Source organism: Triticum aestivum, chromosome 5A, assembly GCF_018294505.1.
Source record: "Triticum aestivum cultivar Chinese Spring chromosome 5A, IWGSC CS RefSeq v2.1, whole genome shotgun sequence".
Lineage (NCBI taxonomy): Eukaryota > Viridiplantae > Streptophyta > Magnoliopsida > Poales > Poaceae > Triticum > Triticum aestivum.
Window position 1 is genome coordinate 613905722 of NC_057806.1, and position 24854 is coordinate 613930575.

General features: G+C 49.9%; 3 protein-coding genes across 6 annotated transcripts; 2 read left to right on the forward strand and 1 right to left on the reverse strand.

The window, feature by feature from the left end:
• Positions 1-5391: 5391 nt before the first annotated feature.
• Positions 5392-16583, forward strand: LOC123105338 (probable glutamate carboxypeptidase PLA3). Of its 4 annotated transcripts, XR_006450806.1 has the most exons (12): positions 5397-6470; positions 7496-7738; positions 8781-8933; positions 9187-9255; positions 10262-10349; positions 10827-10910; positions 11223-11311; positions 11613-11726; positions 14485-14619; positions 14733-14901; positions 14999-15136; positions 16227-16454. XR_006450806.1 is itself a non-coding variant. In XM_044527394.1 (11 exons), the coding sequence occupies exons 1-11, from the start codon at positions 5532-5534 to the stop codon at positions 16427-16429; spliced, it is 2286 nt and encodes a 761-aa protein (XP_044383329.1). In that variant the 5' UTR covers positions 5392-5531; the 3' UTR covers positions 16430-16583. The 4 variants fall into 4 exon arrangements, 3 of the variants coding, with proteins under 3 accessions (XP_044383329.1, XP_044383331.1, XP_044383330.1); XM_044527394.1 differs by lacking the exon at positions 14999-15136 and having other exon boundaries at positions 5392-6470; positions 16227-16583; XM_044527396.1 differs by lacking the exon at positions 16227-16454 and having other exon boundaries at positions 14999-15140.
• Positions 11738-12987, forward strand: LOC123105339 (uncharacterized). The gene has a single exon (XM_044527397.1). It carries the CDS (start codon positions 12111-12113, stop codon positions 12732-12734), a length of 624 nt encoding a protein of 207 aa, XP_044383332.1. The 5' UTR covers positions 11738-12110; the 3' UTR covers positions 12735-12987.
• A 348-nt stretch (positions 16584-16931) lies between the features above and the next one.
• On the reverse strand, positions 16932-24065 carry LOC123105337 (indole-3-acetaldehyde oxidase). The gene is made up of 7 exons (XM_044527393.1): positions 23718-24065; positions 20159-21799; positions 19491-19753; positions 19167-19376; positions 18863-19081; positions 17574-18734; positions 16932-17483 (listed from the first exon to the last, which is right to left on the reverse strand). Exons 1-7 carry the CDS (start codon positions 23881-23883, stop codon positions 17070-17072), a joined length of 4074 nt encoding a protein of 1357 aa, XP_044383328.1. The 5' UTR covers positions 23884-24065; the 3' UTR covers positions 16932-17069.
• Between the last annotated feature and the right edge of the window lie 789 nt (positions 24066-24854).

Genomic DNA, 24854 nt, shown 5'->3' on the forward strand with positions numbered 1-24854 from the left:
CACTTTATTGTTCGGCATAGTTGAATTGTCTGTGTTAAAAATGCATATGATTTTATTTTGTATGCTCACCCTAGATGCCACCACACAATTACAACTTATAATAACCGGTTCTTTTAGAATTAAATGGAAGTACATACTGATTTCAGCTTCTATGTAAATGTTTGATAGATTCCCCTTCAATCTGAATCACAAGAAATGGAGAGTTCACCTAGAGTCCGTGGAAGAAATCTACATGCCATCATGAGGAAAGAGGGAACAACCTGGTATGCGATACCGAAGAGTGTAGATTGTATTCTATTATCTTCTTTAAACAGGTCTTTTTTTGGGACCAATTTATGTTGCATACTGAAACTGTGTTCTATAGTATAATCATGTTGTTCTAAGAAGTATCAAGCTGGAATTAAGTTGTCGACTGACTTGATATGTGTAACAGTGGGGGTTTGGATGATTAATTAGTATATTTAAGCCCAATGATTCAATGTGTTCAACAATGGGGTTTTGGAGGATTAATTAGTAGATTTAATGTTCATTGTTTACTACCTATAGATACTGAATGGATGAAACAATATATTATTATTTTATGAGGCAATGTGACCACCATGGTGTGCAATTTACCTAAGAATACATCCTAAGTGATATTTTTCTCGGACGTGCGGTGCACATGCCAGCTTACTAGTTAAAGAAATTTACTATCCTCACGGCAACATAATTCGACATAAAAACATTAAATTTGGTGAAATGCAGCTGGTGGTTCCTGATCCGTCACTATTCTAGATCAAACATTTTTCTTAGTGTTTTGGTGAGTTGTTCTCCATAGATCCAACAATATGTGTTTATTTCTTAATTGACTTATTTCTCAGATCACAATAACAAGCCTCTCAATTCGAGCTCGCTTTTTGGGTTGTCTCTGGATCAAGCCTTGTATCTAACTGTAAGTTCTCTTCTGCTCACAAGCTCAATAGTAAAATCTGAAAAGTTTGAAAATGATTCAAGAAAAATTCTGAATTCTTTTTGGAAAACTTTGATAAACGTTTAGTGCTTGCAAAGTCTCATCATAGAATGACAAATCGTGGACGTCAGTGACAAAAATATCAGCACTAAAAAATGCTTTTGAAAATTGCATTTTTGGAGCATCAATTTTTTTTCATGACTTCTACAAATGTCATTCCATGATGAGACTTTGCAAGCACTCGAAACATTTCCAATGCTTACCATAAAGTTTTTTTTAATTTTGTTTTCAGAATTTTCAGATCTTATTGTGGGCCTGAGCTCATTTGAGCTGGAGCTAAGAAACATCATGTCCCAAAGAGCATACTCTTCCTATCCAACGTCAAAACTAACTCCGGCAATGCCTCCTTCATTGTCGCCGTTCACGGTGCAATAGTCACGTCGACGGTAACTCTACTTTATTACCCAAACTCTCGCACGAGATTTCTTTCCTGTACCCGTTGTCGACAACTTTGCCTCATCATCCACCCCACCTATTGTACATAGTAAAATACTACATCAAACTGCAAAAACGTGATGCCATGAACACAAATACTAGGATGAAAGCATCCCCACTAAAAAAAATACCCAATTGATAAGTGTCACACGTGTAGCACTTAGCAACTTGGGCCAAACGCATCTATCACCGTCCATCACGAGTCACGATTTTTAAAGCAGTGAGACAGTGCCAGGTCACTTTTGCTAGTGTTAGGGCCGAATGGTCTCGCGACCAAACCAGTTATTTGGTCCCACATCTCGATGCCTCCTCTCCTCCCCACTTACAGGAAGTCAGCAACCACCGTCCTCAAATCCGGCCGACCAGAATCACCGACGAGGGGTGTGTGTGGCGGCCTGCCTATGGACCTCGGCGGCACGGCGTTAGCTCAAGATAGTGTCGGCGCTCGAGGATGTGGGGCTAGGAAGGGGAAGGAGCGGAGGCGTCGCCGACAAGGCATTGGCGAGGAGGCGGGGCATGGAGGTGGAGAGCAGCAATAGTCGCCAACGAGGGTCTTGAGGCGGCCTACGCACGGATCTCGGCGTCCCGTCTGTGTCGACGCCGAGGCGGTGGCGGTAGGGAGGATCTCCACCGGACCCAACATCGGGTGTTGCACGGATCCCCGGTGATTTTCTGACAGGGGCCAACGGATCCTCAGTGATTCCCTCAGACCCATGAGATGTGTGGTGAATATCGGTGTCCTAAGTTAAACCTTAGTGTAGCTACACCGAGCAAAAGGGCACACATTATCCACCTCATGTGCAGGATCCATACAACACGACACATAGTGGCGATTCTATCATACAGATTGTGGACATTTTTTTAATACGTCGGTGAGGAGGGGGAATCCCCACTTGTATATTGATCTCCATTCAAAAGGAAATTGAACCAATTTACGTGGGAAACTGAGTCGAAAACCATTGTTTAGTTTACGTGGGAAACCGCATCGAAAACCTTAACCGCCCAAAAGACAACGCATCGTACCAAGGCAAGATACATGAAAAACAGTTTCTCAAAAAATAAAAGATACATGAAAAACACAAAAAACACCAATACCCAGTTATAACGTAGTGCAATGCCATGTAGGAGTACATAGTAAGAGCATCTATAGTTGGACCTCTCATACCGTCTCAAACGCCCGGACAGTCCGTCTGTTCACTGACCCGATAAAAAAAAATCAATCCAACCGGACCTCTCAAACCGCGAGCAAACGCCCGGGCTTACTGATATCCCTCATATCTAGCCCAAATATAGTGCCGATATGGGGCGGCTGATACATCTCCGTCGTATCTACTTTTACAAACACTTCTGCTCTTGTTTTAGACTCTAAATTTGAATGGAACTATCCGAACTGATGATGTTTTCAGTAGAACTATCATGGTGTTGTTTTTGTGCAGAAAAAAAATTCTCGAAATTGGACGAAATCTTATGGAGATTTTTTATGAAACATAAAAAAACATTGGAGTGAAGATCCACCGGAGGGGGCCACCAGTTGCCCACAAGGCAACAGGACGTGCCCCTCGGGCACGCCCTGTTACCTTGTGGGCCCCACGTGGCTCTGCTGACTCTAATCGCAAGCCTATAAATTTCATTTCTCCGAGAAAAAGATAAAAGAAGAAGTTTCATCACATTTTACGATACGGAGCCGCCGTCACCTCATGTTTTTCATCGGGAGGGCTGATTTGGAATCCGCTCGGGGCTCCGGAGAGGGGGATTCGTTGCCATCATCATCACCAATTTCATTCGCCGCCGGATGGAAGCGGATCTCGATGAGGAGGCGCGCCTCCTCACACGGGTCTACCGCCGGTCCCCCATGATGGCGGAGACAGACGCTCGCCGCCTCCGAAGAAGAACACCAAGACGCTCCGGCTTGATATTGAGCCATCGGAGCACGAGGCGAAGGAGGCAGTGGTGGAGGCGGCTCGGGTCGCCAAATTGAAGTGGGAGCAGGACAGGGCACGCCGTCGGATGAAGGGGCTCATCGTCCTCTCCGACTCCAACGACGGTGACAACTGCATCTCCTCCTCGGACAACCAAGACCCTCCACCTACCGCGGACGCCTATAGTTGCGCCGACGACCGGAAGTTCAAAGGCCCAACGAGGGAGTGGTGATTCGCCCTCCCCCTCCTCTATGTTTATATCGTTTTTTAAAACCCCATCATGTATTATTTACCTTAAAATGTTCGTACAATCATTCATACCAAATTTTGCCACGCATGGCGGAACGGAATGTTTATATTGTTTTTAGTTGTAAAAGTTTAAGAACTTGTACTGTGACGGACTAAGATGATTTTTTGGATGTGGCGAAGTTTTTAGGTTCGTTTGCAGTCGATCTTGTGCTCGTTTGCAACCGATTTTTGTTGTCCGTCGTTTGATCACGTAGAATAGATTAATGTTGCATGTGCAGTATGAATATAAGACGCCGGATATAAAATAGGCGGATACACAGTGGCAAATATAAAAGCGTGTCCGGTCCATGCTCTAACACAAGCAAAGATAAGAGGGGTGAATCCAGATGGCAACGGGGACGAAACCCATCGGGTTTTGCCTTCCTAAACCCATCCCCACGAGAAAATTGCAAACCCGTCCCCGTCCCCATCACCGTGTGCGGGGCTAGCTAGTTTTCCGCCCGTCCACTAAACCCATCGGGTTTCGGGGAACCAACGGGGAACCCATGAGAAAATAAAAATATTTAAACAAACATAATGGCGATAAAGAGTAACATTTGAATAGCAAAACAAGCACATTTCAGCAGCATAACTAGAGCAAATTTCAACAAAAAACAATAGTAGATGATTCAACAGCTATATAGAGTGTATTTTAGCAGATTTAAACAACATACATAGTATATTTCGGAGGCAACAAACATAAGATAAATAGTAGCAACAATAATATAATTTCAGCAGCAACATAGTATATTTCAGCAGCAAAACAACTGCAAATTTCAGCACAATACTCAGGAATAACATCAGCTAAAAAAAAGCCTATTTCAGCACAACCATAGCCCATTTCAACAACGAAGATAAGTATATTTCAGCAACAAACAGGAGCATATTTCAGTAAAAAAAAATATTTTGCCGGGTTTGTCGGGTTTCGGGTTCGAAAACTACCGAAACAGGTGCAAACCCATGAAACGTGCCGGATTGTATAATGTGCACAACAACAGCTCCACGGGGATGAGAAGACCTAATAGGATAAAAACCCGCGGGGACGTGGGTTTCGGAGCCCCGGTGCCATCTTGAGGGGTGAACGACATGGGACACCGGACTGCGGATTGAACAGAACAGTAAACCACAACTATTCACTTCACAGACTCTGCTAGCCAGAGTCTCATCCCAAGTGACATAAAGCACATGCCCATGGATAACGACGAGCTCGCACACACAGACACACCTTTGTTCACCACGAGACGACAAACCAGCACGTCCCATTCTTCTTCCACGTAGCCCTATCGGTCTACAGGGCAGGCACCGAGAGGCGAGAGCGAGAGAGCACCCGAAAGCCCAGAACGCGCCGACCTGCCTGCCACAGCCCACAGGTGCGCCGGTCGCTGTCCTCTGTTTGTGCCCGTTTCCCTCTCGGCGGTCGGCACGTCGCAAAGGGAGCTCGCTCGCGGGCGGCGCGGCGACAGCGTCGCCGGGGGCCCCGCACGCCCCCGCCCCGACACACAGCGCTAGTGGGCCGTGGTGCGCCGCGCACCGCCCCCGGCCGCCCAATCCGCGCAACGCAGCCGGCCCCGCCGCCGGCACTTGCTCCGAGTGGAAGCTCCCCGGGACCCCGCTCGTCGTAAAGCCTAGTACTCGTACGTTACGCACGTACTTATCGGAAGAAACGGCAATGGCGAGAGCATGCATCTTCCCATCCACAACGTGCTACGTATAGGACCACCAGTATACTGTAGTAGTAGTGTACAGTATACTACGATGGCGAGCAGCACTAAAGTTGGTAACGGCCGCCTTTCCATGGCCGTAAAAGCCGCGCACGGGTGGTGGGCGCGCCCCCGAGGCCCGCTGGTGTTCCGAGCCCCCACACGCTCGGCCGCCGCGAAATGCCGCACCCCTCCTCGCCGACTTCCCCGCAGCGGCCGCTCCGCCTCGCGCGCCTCCTCCTGCCCTTCGGCCTGCTGCTCCTCGTCTCGCTGCTCGTGCTCCACGGCCGCCCGCCGGGGACCCGCCCCGGCCAATCCGGCACTGACCCCGCCAAGCTGTTCCTTTCCCTCTCCCCGGGGGCCAACGCCAGCATCGCCGCCGACCTGCGCGCGCTCACGTCGGGGCCGCACCTCGCGGGGACGGCCGGGGCGGCGGGCGTGTCCGCGCACGTGCTCTCGCGGTTCCGCGCCGCGGGGCTCCGGACGCTGACACGAGAGTACGCGCCGCTGCTCTCGTACCGGGCGCACGCCTCCCTCGCGCTGCTGGCCGCCGACCGGTCCCTCCTTGCGCACCTGTCGACGGACGAGCCGGCAGACCCGGGCCGCCGCGTCGTGCGGCCCTACCATGCGTACGCTCCCTCCGGTGCGGCCGTGGCGGAGGCAGTGTTCGTCAACCTGGGCCGCGAGGAGGACCTGGTCGCGCTCGACCGGCTCGGGGTATCCCTCCGTGGCCGCGTCGCCGTGGCGGTCCGCGGGGGCGGATACCGCGGCGGGGTGGTGGCGCGCGCCGCGGGGAGGGGCGCCGTCGCAGTGCTCATAGCCGGCCGCGCGGACGGCGGGGTCGAGAGGGGCACGGCCCTCCTCGGGGGGCCCGGCGACCCGCTGACGCCCGGCTGGGCGGCGACGGACGGGGCAGAGCGGCTAGGGTTCGACCACGAGGCGGTCCGGCGGCGGTTCCCGACGATCCCGTCCATGCCGGTGTCGGCCGACACGGCCTCTGTCATCGTACGGAGCCTGGGCGGGCCGGCCTTGCCGCCGGAGTGGCGCGCGGAGCTAGGGCTCGAGGGCCATGCCGGCGGCATCGGACCAGGCCCCACGCTGGTCAACTTCACCTACCAGGTATTCAGGTGTACATATGCATTGGTTTGGTAGTATTTTGCTGTCGCCATGTACAGGCAGAGGCGGACAAGAAGGACGCGAAAGCTGGAAATTCCACCTGAATTTTGGGGTTTCCATAGACAGGCTGCTAATTTGACCCATGTAGTAGCCAAATTTAGGTTGACGCTTGGTTAATCCGGCAGAGTGTGGTCTCTGGCCTGCATCTGTATTGTACTACTGCAACTACCAAAGTTAAGCAGGGAATTACAGTGACTCATGTCGTTGTCGACCTCACTATTTGGGATATGGTTCCAGCGGTCCTTGCATCTTTTTGATCTTTTTCCATGGTAAAGCAAAGACTGTGTCAAATAGCGGCTCTGTTTGGTGTTTAGTGCGCCCCCAGGTAGTTTTTGCTGCTTGCACATGTTGGTTGGCTTTCTGAAGATTATTGTTGCGGATACGGATACACGGTGAAGGGAGCTTTGGATGCCTCCTTCTTTTGCTGTATACTTCCTCACTTTATTCATGAAAGGCAGATAATCGTTTCCTTGTCTGCCCACATTTATCGCATCTTTGCTCAACTCCATTTGTAAGTCACTGACTGTTTCCATTGTATATATGTAGGGATAGTATGGCAATTCTTGCTCCCCTTTCTCATGTTTCATAACCTTCTTAATCCAATTGCACTCTCAAAATATGGATGATAATTTGTGAAGGCAGAATTTTTTGGTGATATAGCGAAGTAATTTGAGTACGAAATAACAGAACATTTGGGTGCTGTAAATTTTGCAAGTGCTAAATGCACCTTTAGGTGACTTTGTTCTATTGATGATGTAATGCCATTTTGTCATTTTTGGGTGGGCCAGGTAGTGCTGGACAAACAAAAGGCCATATAATTGCCATACATTCATAAGTATTTTCTTTTCTTTAGAGTTTTGTGTTATTGCATCTCCTTTCAAATACTACTTGTGTACCTCATCGACAATATTCAAGCTCATGGTGGCTTTAAGTTCTGAAAAAACGGTCTTCTCATCTCTGTTTTTAAGGAGGACAGGAAGATGGCTACGATAAAGGATATTTTTGCTGTCATAAAAGGGCGCGAAGAACCTGATCGTTACGTGATCCTTGGGAACCACCGAGATGCATGGACGTATGGAGCAGTTGATCCTAATAGTGGGACAGCTGCGCTTCTTAATGTTGCTCGCCGTCTTGGAATAATGCTGCAGTCAGGTTGGACACCACGGAGGACTATCATTCTTTGTAGCTGGGATGCTGAAGAGTTTGGAATGGTAAGTCTGTATCAACAGAAGATGAGAAGATGCTCGGTATGAATAACATGATCTACGTAACCATAGGATATGTGTATACTAATGTGTGGGGACATATGCCCCCCTCCCCCCGGCCCTCCCCAAATTTGAAACTGTACATGCACTTTAGAGTTAAGGCATGCTGGTCATTTGTAGCAAAGTTCATAAGGGCATCTACAACGCGGGCGCTTAGCCCAGGCGCCAGGTTCTGTTTCCCGGCCGATTGGCTCGATTCCTGGTCGATCCCAGGAATTCGCTTGGCGTCGATGCCGCTCCTGTCATCGGGCGCTTGAGCCTTTTTTTCCTGCATGCATCTGTTTTGACGAGAGTCAGGTCCTAGAATGTGTGCTAAAAATATTATCTAAGCGCTCAACCTGGCGCTCCTGCGTTGGAAAGGGAGACTCCTCCACCGATGCTTCTTGATTAATCTTTTTCTTAAATGATGAGCGCCCAAATAAGCGTCTATGCATTGAAAATGCCCTAAGGTGGTAGCTGCATCGACCTTAAGTGTCAATATATGTGTGTCTATGTTGCAAGAATAATCATGTAATCATGTGGCGGTCCGTGCTGGCATGTTTGTGGTAGTGACAATTCAAATTATCAGAATAAGGTGGCAAGCAGTTGAGGTTGACTAATTTTTGACCTACATAATCAGCAAGTGTTTTTTTTTGGTTGCAAAATAAATAAATAATAGTGTGATTGTGTGGCCGTTGATAGCGCATGATTTGCAATACTCACAATTCAAAAGATCAGAACAAATCAGATGTTGGTTATAGAGAAAAAGAACAAGGCAGATGTTAAGTTTTAAAGATTTCTGATATTGGATCATTTGCAAATCATTTTCTTGATTTTATTAATAGCAAAATCATGACCACATGAAGTTTTTATGTGCTATCTACTGTTCAAAATTCTGAGTAAAAGATTATTTTACTTGATTTACTTTGTTAATTTATTACAACTCCCAAGACTCATTTACTTTTTGCTACACTTGCTTTTTCTGTATTTTGAAGGTTCTTTTTTCCAGATTGGGTCAACTGAATGGGTCGAAGAGAACCTTGGAGATCTGCAATCCAAAGCTGTAGCTTACTTGAATGTTGATTGTGCTGTGCAAGGCATGGGGCTTTTCGCTGGTTCTACTCCCCAGTTGGACAAGCTCTTGATCGATGTTACAAGACAGGTAAAAGGAAATTATTTTACTCTTGCATTCTTCTCTGGCACAAGTTCACTTTTAGCTAGCAGTAGCCATTTCTTACACATGGTTCTGTTATAAAACCTTTGTTAGTACCTGCATGTCTCCTGCGTATGGTTGAAACTAGTTAGCTTAACCATCGCTATGTAGCAAATATCATTACGACATCAGCGTCACTGTGGTATGGAAGAATTGGAATGAGTAGATGAGATTTATTCTATTTCAAACCTGTTATTTCCAGGTAAAGGATCCAGATGTTGAAGGAAAGACAGTTCATGATACATGGAGTACAATGAATGGCGGCATCAATGTAAGAATTATGATTGTTTAATTTTTCCCCTGCACATAGTATTGTGGTTGGACTACAATTCGATGTTGTCTCTTGTCTCTAGTTGCTCTAAAATGGTTAAAAGTCAAATGAGAGTTTTACAACAGCGCCACATAGAGGTCACGGTTTGTCCTCTGCATGCAAGTTAACTGTGACCATGTTGACATCACTCTCATTTTTGGTCTCATAAGTTTCTTACTGATCTGGTTGACTATTGTGCATTATGATGCTAGTAGGGAGTAGGGACAGACATAGTGTGCTACCATTGGGAGCAGTTGTCCCCAATGCGTATGAGGTCTTTATAGATCATAGTGGGTGAACACGCGCCTCTCCCTAAATTTGGCTACTACAATCTACATTGTCGAGGTCGACTTTTTATTCAAATCGGCAGTCGCGATGACAGCCAGACCAAAGGAACACGAATGCAGCCACTTCCCATTTTAAATTATGTGTATTTCTAATTTGAGCAATTCTTTGTTCTTTACTAAAATAGGTGGTATAAAAAAACGCAATATAGTTATCTAATACATTGTTTAACTGAAACACGGTAGCAATTCAAAGACCAAACCAAGAAAATAGTACGTTCATAGTTTGTAGTCCACAGATTATCTCGACAGCAGTGTACTACATAGTCTATAGCTTGGAGCCAAGATTAGCCTCTAAGTATTTGCAATTAGTACGCAGAAACCAGGTTTAGATATGAACAAATGGCTGCTAGTTGGAATTTTGGCTGATTTATCTTTTGAAACTGGTCTAATCTCCGTTGACTGTGGTACATATGATCAATTAATAAACCATTTTGGTCTTACCGATCATGCTTGCGTAATTCAGGAAGGTTTCCCCCTCATTTTACCTCAAGAGCGCCTCTTTGCCAATGTAATCACGGACCATACCCATACAGAATAATTGTATCGAGATGATTCCAGTTAGTACCTTGCTTGTATTCTAGGTGTTTGGATTTATTTCTGAAGATGATCTCAATATGCAGATAGAGAGACTTGCCAGAACTGATTCTGATTTCGCCCCATTTCTCCATCATGCTGGAATTCCTTGTGTGGACTTGTACTATGGAAAAGGTATTTGAGTACATTTAATTCAATGGTTGCTCCAATATTCTTGTTGATATTTGATACGAAATCATACCTTGTGATCTTCCACTGTCTTACTCTTATACTTCAGCATATATGTAGTTTGAGGGGGAGAAACTGTCCTTTTTCCAAATAGAAAGTACCATATTTTCATCTCGTTCAGAAGTCAGATCTTGTATAATTTTGAGTTGCAGATAGCCAATATGGATTCCTTTCGAATAAATGCCAATTTTAGTATAGTTACTGTTTACTCAATTTTTTTTATGTATTTTGTTTCGGTTATAAAATCCAATTTCTGAAGTTACGTATGCGAATAATTTCTTTTGTTTCCATATTTTTCCTGGTCGTCCTTAATAAGCAGATACAATTTACTTCCTCGCTCTATCTTTTCATACCACGTGTCTTATTGATTCTGTTAATATATTATGTAAATCATCATCACTAACCAGGGTAATGCTGATACAGAATTTCCTGGCTATCATACCGCACTTGACTCTTATATCTGGATGGAAAATCATGGTGATCCATTGTTTCTTCGTCATTTGGCTAGTAAGTAGCAGCATGATCTATCAAAATGATATGAGTGCCTTACAATTACAATTTTGTTGGTCAAGAGTAAGAGTGCACATGGACTGTGGCCTACAGAACTGCACATATGGTTGTGGTAGATTTTGACTGGTGCTTGAAAAATGATTTGTGCAAGCATGTACTCCCTCCGTTCGGAAATACTTATCCTAGAAATGGTTGTATCTAGACTTGTTTTAGTTCTAGATACAACCATTTCTAAGACAAGTATTTCCGAACGGAGGGAGTATTAAAGTAGTCATCAGACCCACTTATTTGACTTTTCCACTTCATCAGTTACCGAAATTTGGGGACTACTAGCGCTTCGCTTGGCAAATGATCTTGTGTTGCCTTTTGATTACCACACATATGCCTCACAGTTGCAGGTACAGTAATTATTTTTCAGAATTATGGTAAGCATATTCATTATTGTTGGGCATTACTTTCTCTGTCTTCATAAGGAGCTCCACACATTAGTGCTTCTTCCTTGGGAGGATTGACCTCCAGATCAGGGATTAACTCTCGTCTAACACATCATATCTACAAATTATAAATAGGGCTATGCCTAATTTGGCAAATCTGATCTGTCAAACACACAAAAAGCCATTCGTGTATTACTACTATGGCAACAGTGTCCTGATGTAGCGCATTTGTTTTAATGTAAACTTGGAATTCGTAACATCACAGGAGCATACAAATGTGCTTGCTGACAGGATGAACAATAGCCAATCAGTCAGTGTCATACATGGATTCATCAATGATCTTTCTAGTGCAGCCACAGAAGTTCAGAAGGAGGCAAAGGTGTGTTCAGGCTATACATACTTTATTGTATTTTCCCTTTGTATTGCTCCGTTGTAATTATATGCTCGTGTACTTGTGTTTCGTATTTTCGTTTGGACATTGTAGGGCTCCAAGAATATGCATTTCTGTCCTCAAATGCTTAGGGCATCTCCAGCCGTTCGGCCCCCCAAGGCGCCTAAATAGAGCGGCCTGCGGGCGTGCCGGCGCTAGTTCGGCCCCCGGGGGCGACCTAGCTCCCAGTCATGCCCCCAAGCGCCGGCCCCAGGATGCAGGAAATTTAAACTTGGTCGTTCCCGCTCTCAAAAGACGCCACAAATCCGGCGATCGGACGTAGTCTGGCGTTACAAAAAACAGAGCGCCGCACGCCGCAAGTTCGCGTGCGCAATGATTCACTCGGTGGGGTCGGCTTCAGGCGTTGGCGGAGTCGGCGTGCGCGGGCTCGGCGGTGTCGGAGCTGCTTCGGTGCTGGGCTGTGTCGGCGCGGCTTCGGCACTGCTGGGCGGCGACGTAGAGGCGTCGTTCGGGCTTGGCGTCCGTGTGGTCGTGGGCGTGGGAGCTTGGGTCGTCGGCGTTGCCGTCTGCATCTGGTTCAGGATGAGGCCGCGCTCCGCCATGTACTACGCCCTGAGCTGCTCGTTGTTGCTTTGGAGCATGTCCGCCCCGCCCATCAGAAAAGCCATGTCGGTGTTCCTCTTCTTCGCGGCGACGTTCGTCCGGAGCAGGTCGAGCTTGATGGCGCTGTTCTTCATCAGCGACGACCACCGCGCCTTGGTCTTCTCTTCACGTAGGACGGCCCGGGCCTGGGCGTCGGCGAGGCAATGCTCGATGGACTCCTGCACTCGCGCGGTTGCCGCGTCGGCGTTTTTCCCCTTCTTTGCCAATTTGTGGCCGTCCGGCCGCCCCTCTGACGCGCCCGGAGTCGTCGCGTCCGGCTTGTATATCTCCTTGGCCTTGTCGAGGGTACGTCGGACTTCCGCCCACTTCTCGCACTTGTCAATGCGCTTGTAGACGTGGAGGTGCTTGAAGTCGGCGTCTTGGTTGTCGCGCCGATACATGGTGAACATACGCAGCAACTACGCGGAGGAACAAACAGTTGGCGGACGGCGGGTGTTGACGACGAAGAGATGCGGGCGAACGGCGTGCGTACCTGATCCTCAACGCTGGCGCCGCTCTCCGGGCGAGCCGCGACCTCCTCGACGATTCCATGCCATTTGTTGCACGCCAATTGGATACGCCCCCAATGGTTCGCCATCGCCTTAGAGCCGCGCTGCATTTAGACGCCTTTGAAGTACGGGTCGACGAGCTTCCGCTCGTCGAACTCGGCCTTGATGCGGTCCCAGTACGTCTCCAAGCTCTGGTTCGCGCCGGTGGTCGGGTCGAGGCAGACGACTTTCCATGCTTCGGCGAGGCATTCCTCCTCCTTGGACGTCCACTTGATGCGTGGTTCGCCTGACCTAGCCGCCCGCTTCTTCTTCTGGCGCCCCTTCGTCGGAACAGGAGCCGGCTCCTCCTCCTCCTCCTCCTCCTTGTCCTTGGGTTCCTGCGCTTCGTGCGCGTCCTCGCCATAGACGTAGCCGAGCTCGGCCTCCATGTCGCCGCTGAGATCCACTACCTCGTCCTGGGTGGCGAACCCGGAAGACGCGGCGGCCGCGGTCGATCCTGTCGCGATGATGTCGTCCATGTCGGCTCCTGTGTCGTCCGTGTCGCCGAGGTGCGAGAAGGGCAGCGGTCCAAGGCGGAGATGGGGCGTCGGTGTGGACGCGTAGGCGGCGGGCGGCGAGTAGTTGTATGGAGGGTACTGCACGCCGACGAAGGCGGGCGAGGGTGTGCGCGTCGCGGGGTGGCCATGGGGGAAGGTCACGTTTGGGTTGAACCCCCCGTGCGCGTTGCCGTCGGCGTAGCCGGGCGACGACGATCCCCATGGAGATCCGACGCCTTGCTGTCCCCAGGGCGCGTACTGGGCGTGGCTGACGACGGGTGGATTCATCATCCCCGCGTGGTCGACCGATGAGGAAGACGCCGCCGCACGCGCCGCGTTGTCGCGGGCCTTCTTGGCAATGGCCCTGTTCCGCCGGTCGGTGGTGACTGCGTCGCGTCGCTGAACTTCCACCCTCCACTCGGCGTTCGACATGCCCGGTGGCTTCGATGGCGGCGCCCTCGGCTTCCTCTGCTTCGGCTGGGCCACGGTGCCAGTCGTGGTTGCCGCCGCGCGCGGCATGGCGTACTTCTTCGGCGGCATGGCGGCGACTGGAAGGCGAGCTGGAGGGGGTTTGGCGGGAGAAAGGGAGGGAATGGCGGGAGGAAGGCGAGCGAGCGGAAGAGATGCGAGGAAAAAGCGTCAAGAAGCGGCGGGAAAAGGCCCTCGGGTCGCCGCCAGGGCGGGCCCACGCGCCTTTTTCGCTTGTGCCGGCTCCCCAAGCGCCCCCAGGGCGCCGGGTTCGGCCTGGGTCCGCCGGCACCAGTTTTGGCCCGAGCCGGCGAAAAACGGCTTTCTGGGGACGCGACTGGGCCGTTTTTTTGGCGCCGGCGCAGCAAAATCATCTGGGGAGGGCCTGTTGGGGGCGCGGCTGGAGATGCCCTTAAGCAAATTCGCGTGTTTGTCTCAGTTATGGTCAATGACCACTGAGTTACTGTTGATGCTTTGCCAGAGTAGTCCAGCACAATATTTTCTTTTTAATACTATCAGGCCATGGTCAATGAAATGGTTTGGGTGTGAAATTTTGTGGTTCACGCTGTTGATTTTTGGTGTCAAATCCAGGAATTAAAGCTGCTGGATATACACGATGGACACGGTCTTATAAGGAGGCGGCTGTTGAACGACCGCCTTCTACTAGCCGAAAGAAGCTTCCTGCATGCGGAAGGACTCCAAGGAAGAACATGGTACAAGCATCTGGTGAGCAAACCCTGCGCCAACTGATGCAACAATGGTGCCATGAAAAACTTGATCATATTTCTAGCGACAATGAGCACGCCTTTCCAACAACAGTTTTATGTGTTCATTCGTAGATGTACTCGCCACCGGAGGACTACGAGAGCGAGCTCGAGTTCTTCCCCGGTATCGTGGACGCCATCTCTCGGCGGGGGAACCAGAGCACGAGACAACGGCAGGCGGCGGTGCGGCAGGAGCTGTGGAGGGTCGCCATGGCGATCCAGAGGGCCGCAAATGTGCTCAGAGGTGAATTTGGTGCACACAACAAACCAATAAATTTCAGTGTCTCCATGGCTCCGTGAAATCAGAGTATAAATAAATAAAATCGTTCTGTTTCTCGTAGAAATGAGAGCATGCCCATGAGAAAGGGGCTTTGACCAGTTGGCTGGGCAGCTGGGGTAGCTGCCAGTCCACCTGAGTTCGAGCCTCGGCTTTGATGCGGGTGCTCACGGAGTTTCTCCTATAAAAAAAGTCAATGAAGGTTAGCCCTTGGATTGATCTCATTTTTTTTTTTGAAAAATGGGTGCATATGCATGATTCAGCGTAGTTTCCCCCTGTCATGGCCATGGTATTCAACACGAGCCATCCGGCAGTCAGGCATTCCAACGCCCGTACGCCCGTCCATCAAAACGCCGCTAAACTTTCAAACAGAGTGGTCCGGACATTTCGTGTCATCCAACACCGTGCATCAAATGTCTCTGTGTAGGTTTGCTGTATTCCTGTAAACCGCAAGCAAACTGGGGGGGGGGGGGGTCGGAATCCGACGTCCCTTCGCCATGTAGACATCCGATGCCCTGGACCCAACAAAAAACACCACAAAGTCCTATTTTTGTCCCTCCGCCCTTGCTTTGTATCTGCATAGTCTGAGACCGACACCATCGTTGTACCACCCACTCCGCTGCACAGGCCTTGCCAGACCTCCATCGCTCCATCTGGGAGACTGTCTCTTGGCTCGTGGGTCTGACACAAGGTTAGAATCCGAGCTCTTCCAGAGTGGCTCATGGATGCCCAACCCCCCTCGAAAAGGGGACAAGCTTCGACTTGCCTACGCGTCCCTTCCAACCTTGGTCCTGCTGCAACACAGGTACGCTCCGGCCCTGGACATTGTGGTCCATAACAGACACCACGTTTGGCAAGTGTCAGTCAAATGTCATACGAGTAGCTATTGATTTTATTGTTGTTTACTTTGAAGCGAACACGATGAATTTGGCTATTTAGTACTTCGATGTGCGTTCATGGATCCGGCCTCCTTAGATGAGGATGAAACGGTGATGATACATGTGGTTATTGAAGACGCCCAACGTGCATAGGAGCATGTTCTCAATTTTAAGGGATCAATCAAGGGGCATCGAGTGATGAATCGACAAAGGGCATGGGGCATATGATGCTGATGGACGACTACTTTGTCCCTATCGTGTTATTTGATTCCTTTTTCTGACGTCGATTCCGGATGAGCCAAAGTGTATTTGATCGCCTCTTTAATGGTTTCCGGGCCTATGAGTACTACTTCATCTTAAAGAAGAGTAGCCGGACGATGCTTCGATGACGAGCTGACGTCCCCGTTCGCGCAGACGCACTTCAACACCGCCATGGCGGAAGAGCAGCCGAACGCGAACATGGGACACTTTCGGCGACGGCCACGCGACAGACTCCGGTGATGAAGAGTAGGAAGTGGGATGCGGATGTGACCATGTCTGGTGTCGCATGTGGGCCGTATTCCACATTCTATTCTTCCTCTCCCGCCGCTGCACTTCCTGGGGCTCATAGTTGTTGAGCTTGTCGGACATGGGGAAGACTGGGCGTGAAACACAGATGCCTCCACAGCTGATGAAGATTTAGACAATTAAAAAAATGTCGCTTGTTTTTGTTTAGTTGAAAGATATATGTCAAAAATGTAATGAATTTGGTCCGATTTAAATGAAAATCATCAGGTTTGTTCAAATTTGATATGCAATGTATACGAATGTTTGAGGTACACAATATGACCGGCTCTCATATCACTTTTGGTGGACGGATACAGTGTTCATTTTAGGAGTCCGTGTTGAAGATGCCCAGGTCATTATTGTTCAAATTTTAACCAGGAGGGAGGGGATATTAGCACAATAGCACAGCCGGATGTACGTCCGTAGGATGGGTCTGTAGGTCTAACATTTTTCATAGGGTGTGGTTAGATCTGAGTCGACTGAGACTTAATCAAGTCTCAGTCAAGTGACATAGAATTAAGAAGTGACATAGAATTAAGAAGAAGAAAAGATAAAACTGAAAAGAAAAAAATATACGGATCTTCATGCAAGATCAAAGGAATATATGATCTGAGACATAACGAAATCTTAATCGACTGAAACTTAGCAAAACTGTTTTGCATAACACACGCCAAATTACATGCCAACTTTTTACACACAACGTACTCAGCGTCATGCCACGGGAGTCGGGACCTCGGCGGCTGAGGAGAGGCTCTGGAGGTGCCTCTCCACGACGTCAAGGCCGCAGAGCTCCTTGACGTCGGCCATGGTGGCCGGCACGTCCATCTGGAACGTCAGCGGTGAGTTGACCGAGAAGTCCGTTCTGGCCGCCCTGATGGCCTCCCGCATGGCACAGTGCACCGACGCTGCCAGGAGCAGCGGCGGCTCGCCGGACGCCTTGGAGGAGAGCACCCGCTTGTTTTCGCGCGCGCTGCTTATGAGCTCCACGTTGAACTGCTTGGGGATGGTATCCACCGTCGGGATCTTATATGTCCAGGTGCCATCGTGCACCACCAGCCCATCGGCGTTCGTCGCGTAGTCCTCGTTCGTGAAGAACCCCACCCCTTGCACGAATGCGCCCTCCACCTGATCCATGAACAAAAATGGAGTCAGATTACAACGATCTGCAGAAGCAGCTAGCGATCAGGTGGCTGCGCGGGTCGGCGGTGAGCTTACCTGGCCGAGGTCGACCGCCGGGTTCAGGCTCTGCCCGCAGTCGTACACCAGATCGCTCCTCATGATCGTCGTCGCTCCGGTCAGCACGTCGATTTCCACCTCGCTGACGGCGGCTCCGTAGTTGATGTATTTTACGAAGGCTGGGTCGGGCTTCCAGTAGGCGTGGGCCGACAGGTTCACGCTCGCCATCTTCGCCTGGGCAATCAAGGCGCTCCATGGCGCCGCAGCGCCTGACTTTGCCTCGAGGCCCTCTTTGATGGGCTGGAGCCGCTCCACGAGCACGGCGCACGACTGACGGACCGCCTCGCAGCTGCTCTCGGACGTGGTGCTCCCACCGGTGAAGCTGCCCTGGATCAAGCTCAGCGTGTCGGCCTGAATGACGCGCACCTTGTCGAGCAGCCCGTCGGCGTCGGGACAGAGCTCCCGCAGCCCGAACGCCGTCATCTGCTTCACCTTGGTATACAGCCCTTGCCCGAGCTCCACGCCGCCGACCTCCACAGCGATCGAGCCGTCGTTCAGGATGGACACCTTGCCCGGCGTCGGCCGGAGGGCCACCTCGTAGGTGATCGGCACGCACGAAATGCCGCGCTTCTTCCACCTGCTCCCGCCATTGAACCGCTCAACTGCCTTCGCCCTGCTCTGGTACTCCGGCGACGAGGCCAGCTTGTCGAAGATGTCGATGAGGCTGTATGTCGGGGCGTCCCCCGCGGCGTCGCCGTAGAACTTCATGAGGCTCTCGACGCTGTGGAGGTTCTTTCTCCGGACGGCGTTGGTGTCGGCCCCGAGCGCGGACGCGACGTGCTCGATGATGGCCTCGGCGATGCAGGAGCCCTGCACGTCGCCGGGCGCCCGCACGGCCGACTTGGACGATACGTTCGTCTTGCACAACTTGATGTCGAAGGCGAGGGCGCCCCAGTTGTACTTCTTCAGAGAAGCGATGGTGGCAGCCGGGATCATCGGGCTCAAGTCCGGCGATATCCCGGCGTTGATCCCAAGATCGACGTGCAGAACCGTGAGCGTGCTGTCCGACTTGAACCCGACGGAGTACTTCGCCTTCATCGGGTGCCGCCCTCCGGCCATGATCATGTCCGTCTTCCGGTCGAGGTACATCCGAACAGGACGCCGCAGCTTGAACGCTGCAACTGCACACGCACATGCTACCTGAAAACCCAAACAATTGTAACATGATCAGAAGATTGTACCAACTGAAAAACAGAACATATTGTTGGTGTGTAGTCTGAATGAATGCTGCAGAAGTTATTGTTGGTGTGTAGTCTGAATGAACTTACATGGGTTGATTTCATTCCCTTTCCACCAAAGCCGCCTCCGACTCTCCTTGTGATGACGCGAACATTGTGGTAGGGAATGCCGAGGCAGTCCGCGACGACATTCTGAATGATCTCGGGTAGCTGCGTAGAGGAGTAGACGATGATGCAGTTATCCTCGTCGGGGATGGCCAATGCGGTCTGAGTCTCCATGTAGAAGTAGTACTGTGATTCAAGTTTCACCTGTCGGAAATTAACAAAAGACGCTATTCAGTTATCTTCGTCATCTGAAACTAACAATGCAGCATCCTAGATATCAAATGTGTACCTCTCCTGATAGGATCTTGTGATCAGCTTGAGACATCCCTTGCTCGAAGTCCCCAACTGGCCGAGGAGCAAAATATGGGGAAGTTTGGAAGTAGCTGTTATGCCGGATGGCATCTTCTATTGTCAGAATCGGCGGCTGAAGATTCTCGGTGCTATACTCGATGACCGCTTGCTTCGCCGCCATATAGGCGTACTTCTGTGTTTCAGCGATCTGAGTGATGGCAAAGGATACGGTAAGTTCAGTGATCTCTTAAAATTCAGTATAAGAATAAACTAGTACTGGTTTATGTCCTGAAATTGAGTTCAGGTGGCCAGAAGTAGGTACCACAATGCCAATATTTTGACCAGCAAATTCAGAAACCGGATCGCCGAAAAGAGCTTCGGTTCCTAGCATATTGATGCCAGCTCCAACATTTTTGCCACCGGCTGGAATATCCTTTGCGGTGATAACTCCGATGACCTTTTCTGAAGCCAAAGATGGCCTGAAGTTGACACCTTTGATATGGGCATGAGGGTGTGTGCTGTAGATAAAAGCTCCATAGAGGCAATCCTTGGGAGCAGGGATGTCATCAACATACACAGCCTCCCCTGGAAAACAAGCAAGAATATTGTCAAGTCCATGTTAGATGTGCCAACAAATTTTTATTTTTGAAGAAATATATTCAGGGATGCAGCATATCATATGGTTCGGCACTGATAGAACCATTGTGCTAAAGATGAATAAAAAAAATCCCAAATGATCTTGAAGTATGTAGAAGAAAATATTACTTCCTCCAATCCAAATTAAGTGATGCAACTTTAGTACAACTTTACTATAAACAATGCTGAGAAGTTCAAGCTACAGAAATCTAAGAAGTGCAGTGCCAGGGCATAAGTTATAAGGTAGACCAGCATTGTCAAGTAGTACTATCACTTGTAATTGAAGAGTACATACTAATTGAAGTAAACACTTGTAATCTAAATAAAACATTGAATAAGAATGTAGGAGTATACCAGAAGCTTGCAGCTCGGCCCCGGATTTCGTGATCGGCTTGCCGACAGGTTTGTATTCGTCATTGAAAACCAGTTCTTGCCTTGAGCGAATCTGCAAGTCTTCGCTCGCAACCTGACCATTCATGCTTCCATTTGCACATGACCCATTGGGAGCAATAGCCTTTGCTGGTTCAGTCAGGTTGTTTCCAAGTGAAGAAAGGAAACTGAACAAGAAACTGACAGCCAAGCTGACTCTGTATTCAGGGTGTGTGGTGCCTTCTGACGGCATGATAATATCCTTCAGCAATCGAACAGCTTCAAGTATCACAGGCGCACTCACGGATTTCCCCTTCAAGAACTCTTCAACCTTCCGAGCCCGGGTGGTATGATCGACACCGTATGCGCCGAATGCAAGGCAGATATCCTCAATTATGAGCTTCCCTGATGCTCCATCGCCTGAAGTCCTTGCCAGGAATGCAGAATTGACATAGGAGACGGCATTGCCAAATGGTCTGGGAGCTACACGAGAGGTCTCGAAGATGACATTGTCTGAACCCCAATCCGGGACAAATATGCTGAGCAGTATGGTCTTGGCATCACAGGGAGGCTGCTCCAAGAACTCATCGAGCGTCAGGCACAGCATCTTGGAAGCCGTCTGGATGGTGACGGTGGAGCCGGCGGCGAGAAGAACGGTGGCTATGTCCGATGGGAACTGCAGTCGTTGTGCCATGATCACGTTCCCGCCGACGGTCGCTGTGTTTCGGACGAACGGCGAGGCCACCTTGCTCAGGTGACTGGCGATCTTTCTGAATACCGGAGTGCCATCGGAGAAGACCTCGATGGCTTTGGAGATGGACACGGCTGCCCCGATCTCCAACCCCTTGCTGTTCCTGTCGATGACAGAAAGCTCTGCGATGCCTTTGATGTCGATGTACTTATCGTACAGGTCTTGATCCTTGTACACTCCGGCGCCGGTGTTTGACGCCACGATCTTGACTGAATTTTCGTCGAACCAGCTGGAATCGAAGAGGCTATGGAGCTCCTGGATGCTCCTGGGATGGTACCAGCCGTCTTCGCCGGCGATCGCCGCTGGCACTGAGTTTTCGTTCATTTGGCCCTTGATCTCGGACTTGAGGAACTCAGGGAAGGTGCAGACAGAGCCGCTGGAGTATTCCGGCAGCTTGCTGATGTCGGCGCTGTCGGTGCCTTTCTTCCAGAACGAGTTGAGGCCGAGGTCCTCGAGGTCGACGTCGGCGGCGAAGCTCTTGCAGGCGTCGAGGATAGGCCGGTAGCCGGTGCAGCGGCACAGATTGCCGGAAACGGCGTGCTCGGCCTTAGAGCAGGTAAGCTTGGAGAACCCCGGCGGCGGGGCGTGATCACCGGCGGTGGTGGTGCCGGGCTTGTCGGCTTTGACGAGCGAGGAGAAGATGGACATGCACATGCCGGGGGTGCAGAAGCCGCACTGGGAGGCGTGGAAGCCGGCGAGGCGCTGCTGGATGGGGTGGTAGCCATCGCGGGTGTTGCCGATGCCCTCGCTGGTGGTGACCGAGCAGTGGTTAAGGCTGCCGACGAGCGTCAGGCAGGAGCTCGCCGAGAACTCGGTCACCTCGTCGGTGGCCGGGTCGTACTTGGAGATGAGCACCACGCATGCGCCGCATCCACCTGCATGCATGCACGCAGCAACGTTAACACACGTTAGATTTGCAAACCAACCTGTGGTTGAGATGGTTAGGTGGACAGTGATATTCCGAATCCACCAGGGTTCAAATCCTGGTGCTCGTATTATTCCTGGATTTATTTCAGGATTTCCGGCGATGTGCTTTCAGTGGGAGAAGACGTTCCCGTCGACGACGAGGTGCCTACGGTGACTTCGTAAATCTCAAGATGATGTGCCGGCTCAGTCTTTCGGAGGTGCTCATAGGGGTAGGGTGTGCGTGTGTGCGTTCATAGAGGTGAGTATATGCGCGTGTATATGAGCGCTTGTGTCTGTACTGATGCTAAAAAAAACACACACGTTAGATTTTTTTTTGCTGTTAGTTAATTTCACTTTTTTTGCGGGGATATATATGTTAATTTCAGCTAGAATCGGCCAAAATCGAAGATAAAAAGTCTCACATAATTCACGCTAAAAGGCAACGGCTATTGCGAAGCACATGGTCCCACACTCCCACTAATTACCTCCTTTGCCGGGCTAGTTCTGTAAAGTGTAAAGTCATGCGAATCTATATAAATATCAATATAAAGCATGTGCCAAGTTGATATGGGCAAAAATCTGGTGGTACTGATTACAGAATTTCGCTACTGTATGTGGCAAAGTGGAACACGCGCCAAAGTTTCTAATATCGGCAGTTGAACATGGATGGGAGCTGGCCACCAAACAGGAAACAGCAAGGCAGCCTTTTGTCACCATCATGCCTGAGCTGAGTGACCGTAAAGAACTACGTAGTAATCCTCTAGTTTACTGTTTTCTTAGCTACTATTACTCCTCGTAGCAAAATAAGACATTTTAGTAGACTAGTTTAGTCTATAAAAACGTTTTATATTTTGGTTCCAAGGTAGCACTATTTTTTAGATAAAAGTCAAGAAAACATATTCTAGTATATCTCGGTCACATCGCTAGGCCGAGTGTAGTGACAATGGCGTGTCGGGCAAGGTTATTTCCGCTAACTGTTGTACTACAAAGTCGTCGGTTGTCGACTGGTCGTTTGATAGTAGGTAAAGTTAAAGTAAAAAACGTTCTTGAAAAAAGAAATTCGAAGTAAACTTACAGCGAAGAGAATACTGCCACTAAACTGCAAAGTTGAATTATATGCTCCTACATGAAGTTATACGCGTGCACTTGCCTGAATGAAAGTAAAAAAGCAGCGGTCGTCTGTGCTGTCGGGGTGCTGAGAGCAGGTTGGAAAGTCGGATTATCTTCATGTATCATGTAAAATATAAGAAGACAAAAGAGACTTGGCTTCAAGATGGAGATTGACCATGTGCACCTCCTTATCATTCAATTATTCTATTTCGAGAAATCCGGATTACGATCTCCAGAGGGTCCCTTTGGTAAACTACCTGCCTACCCTCTTATGGAGAGCTAGATTCCGTGGTGGAGTTGACTTATAGCTAAATTAACAACGTGGCGTGTGCATGGGATCAAGCAGAATCAGAATCCAAGGAGATCGCGGCAGTATCTGCCGCATGCAAGAGGATTGATTTTCCCAGGAGAAAACAAACAGTAAAACTATATTTGCGGTCCGCGTTTGATGAACGAGCCATCGATCCAACAATTGCGATGGAGGCTGGAATCTGTATGTGCCCGTCACGATTTATGAACGATAGCGCTAGCTAGCTAACCCAAGCAAAAAAGAAGAAGATTATAGAAGAACCAGAGACGAGGAACATGAAGAATCGGTGTGCATTGTGGTGTGATGTCCTACGTGCACATGTACACAAATAAAAAACTGGTACCGGTTTGATCGAAATCTGGAGCAACTCACATGGACAGATGGGCTCGATCCATCCGCTTGTGCGAACGAGCGAAAGAAGAATTAAACAAGGCGATATGAAATGAATCGAGCGGTGCTGCCCTCACCTTCGCCGCAGCCGAGCTTGGGCCCCCTGACGGGCGTGCGCGTGCGGAGGAACTCCAGCAGCGTCGTCGATGGGTCCACTCCGGCCGCCTCGTGCCGCGCGCCGTTCACCGCCAGCACCACCCGCTCCCCCGCCGCAGCCGCCGCGTCCTTCCCCAGCGACCCCATCGCTCTCCACAACCCACCCTTATCCTCCTGCTGCACTAGTACTACTCACCAAGTGCGCGCAGGGAAGACAAGGATCGAAATTGTACAGCGCGATTTCGATCGCTACCTAGAGGTCAAGGGGCGCGAGATTGGTGTTCGGTGGTCGCGCGTGTACACTCCCCCGGTCCAGCAGACGCCCGGCGGAACAGACGGAGGCGGTACGCTAGCTTCTCGTGGACTTTTCTGCTGTCATAGGAGCATCAGCCAATCGGTAGTACTGCGTACTATACGACAGATCAAAAGGACGGGAAAGGTCGTAACTGACCTGAAGATGACACACTGCCAGCCCAGGTTTGTTTGCTTTTGTTCTTGTTTACCGTATCTTGACAAATAGGAAACTTTACTACTAGCTTTAAATGAAACGTAGGGAGGATTCAAATACAATGAGCACATTTTTAACCTTTGCATAGTTATTAGGATACATAGAGCCAAAATCAACGCGTGCACACAAAGACACACCGACAACTAGCAAAGGCAAATAAGACCCCGGAGTCCCAAGCTATGTTTTGGTGGAGTATAAAAAGAAAAAGGAAAAGAAAAACTTTGAAGGGGTCAACAGAATGATCACTAAGAGCAACTCCAACCGGACGATCCATTTGGCACGTTCACGTTTGTTTGGGTTGCTGCAGACAAAAACACCGGTCCAACGCGCCAACCCAAATCCAAATTGCGTCCACTTCGTGTCCACGCCAATACATTTCAGACACGAAGTGGACGCGTCGCGCGTTTCCTCAGTGTTCGTCACGGCCCCACAAGTCAGCCGGCCAATCACCACATGCGGTCGTATTAAACACAGCCACCTACCTCGGGCCTGCCTGGCAGTGTGTGGAAGGATCGCGTGCCCGTCCTTTCTAATGGACGCGTGCGGTGGGGTCGGCTCATCCACTTCTCGTCCACATCTGTCCACCTTTACTCCCTCGCCGGTGGCCACA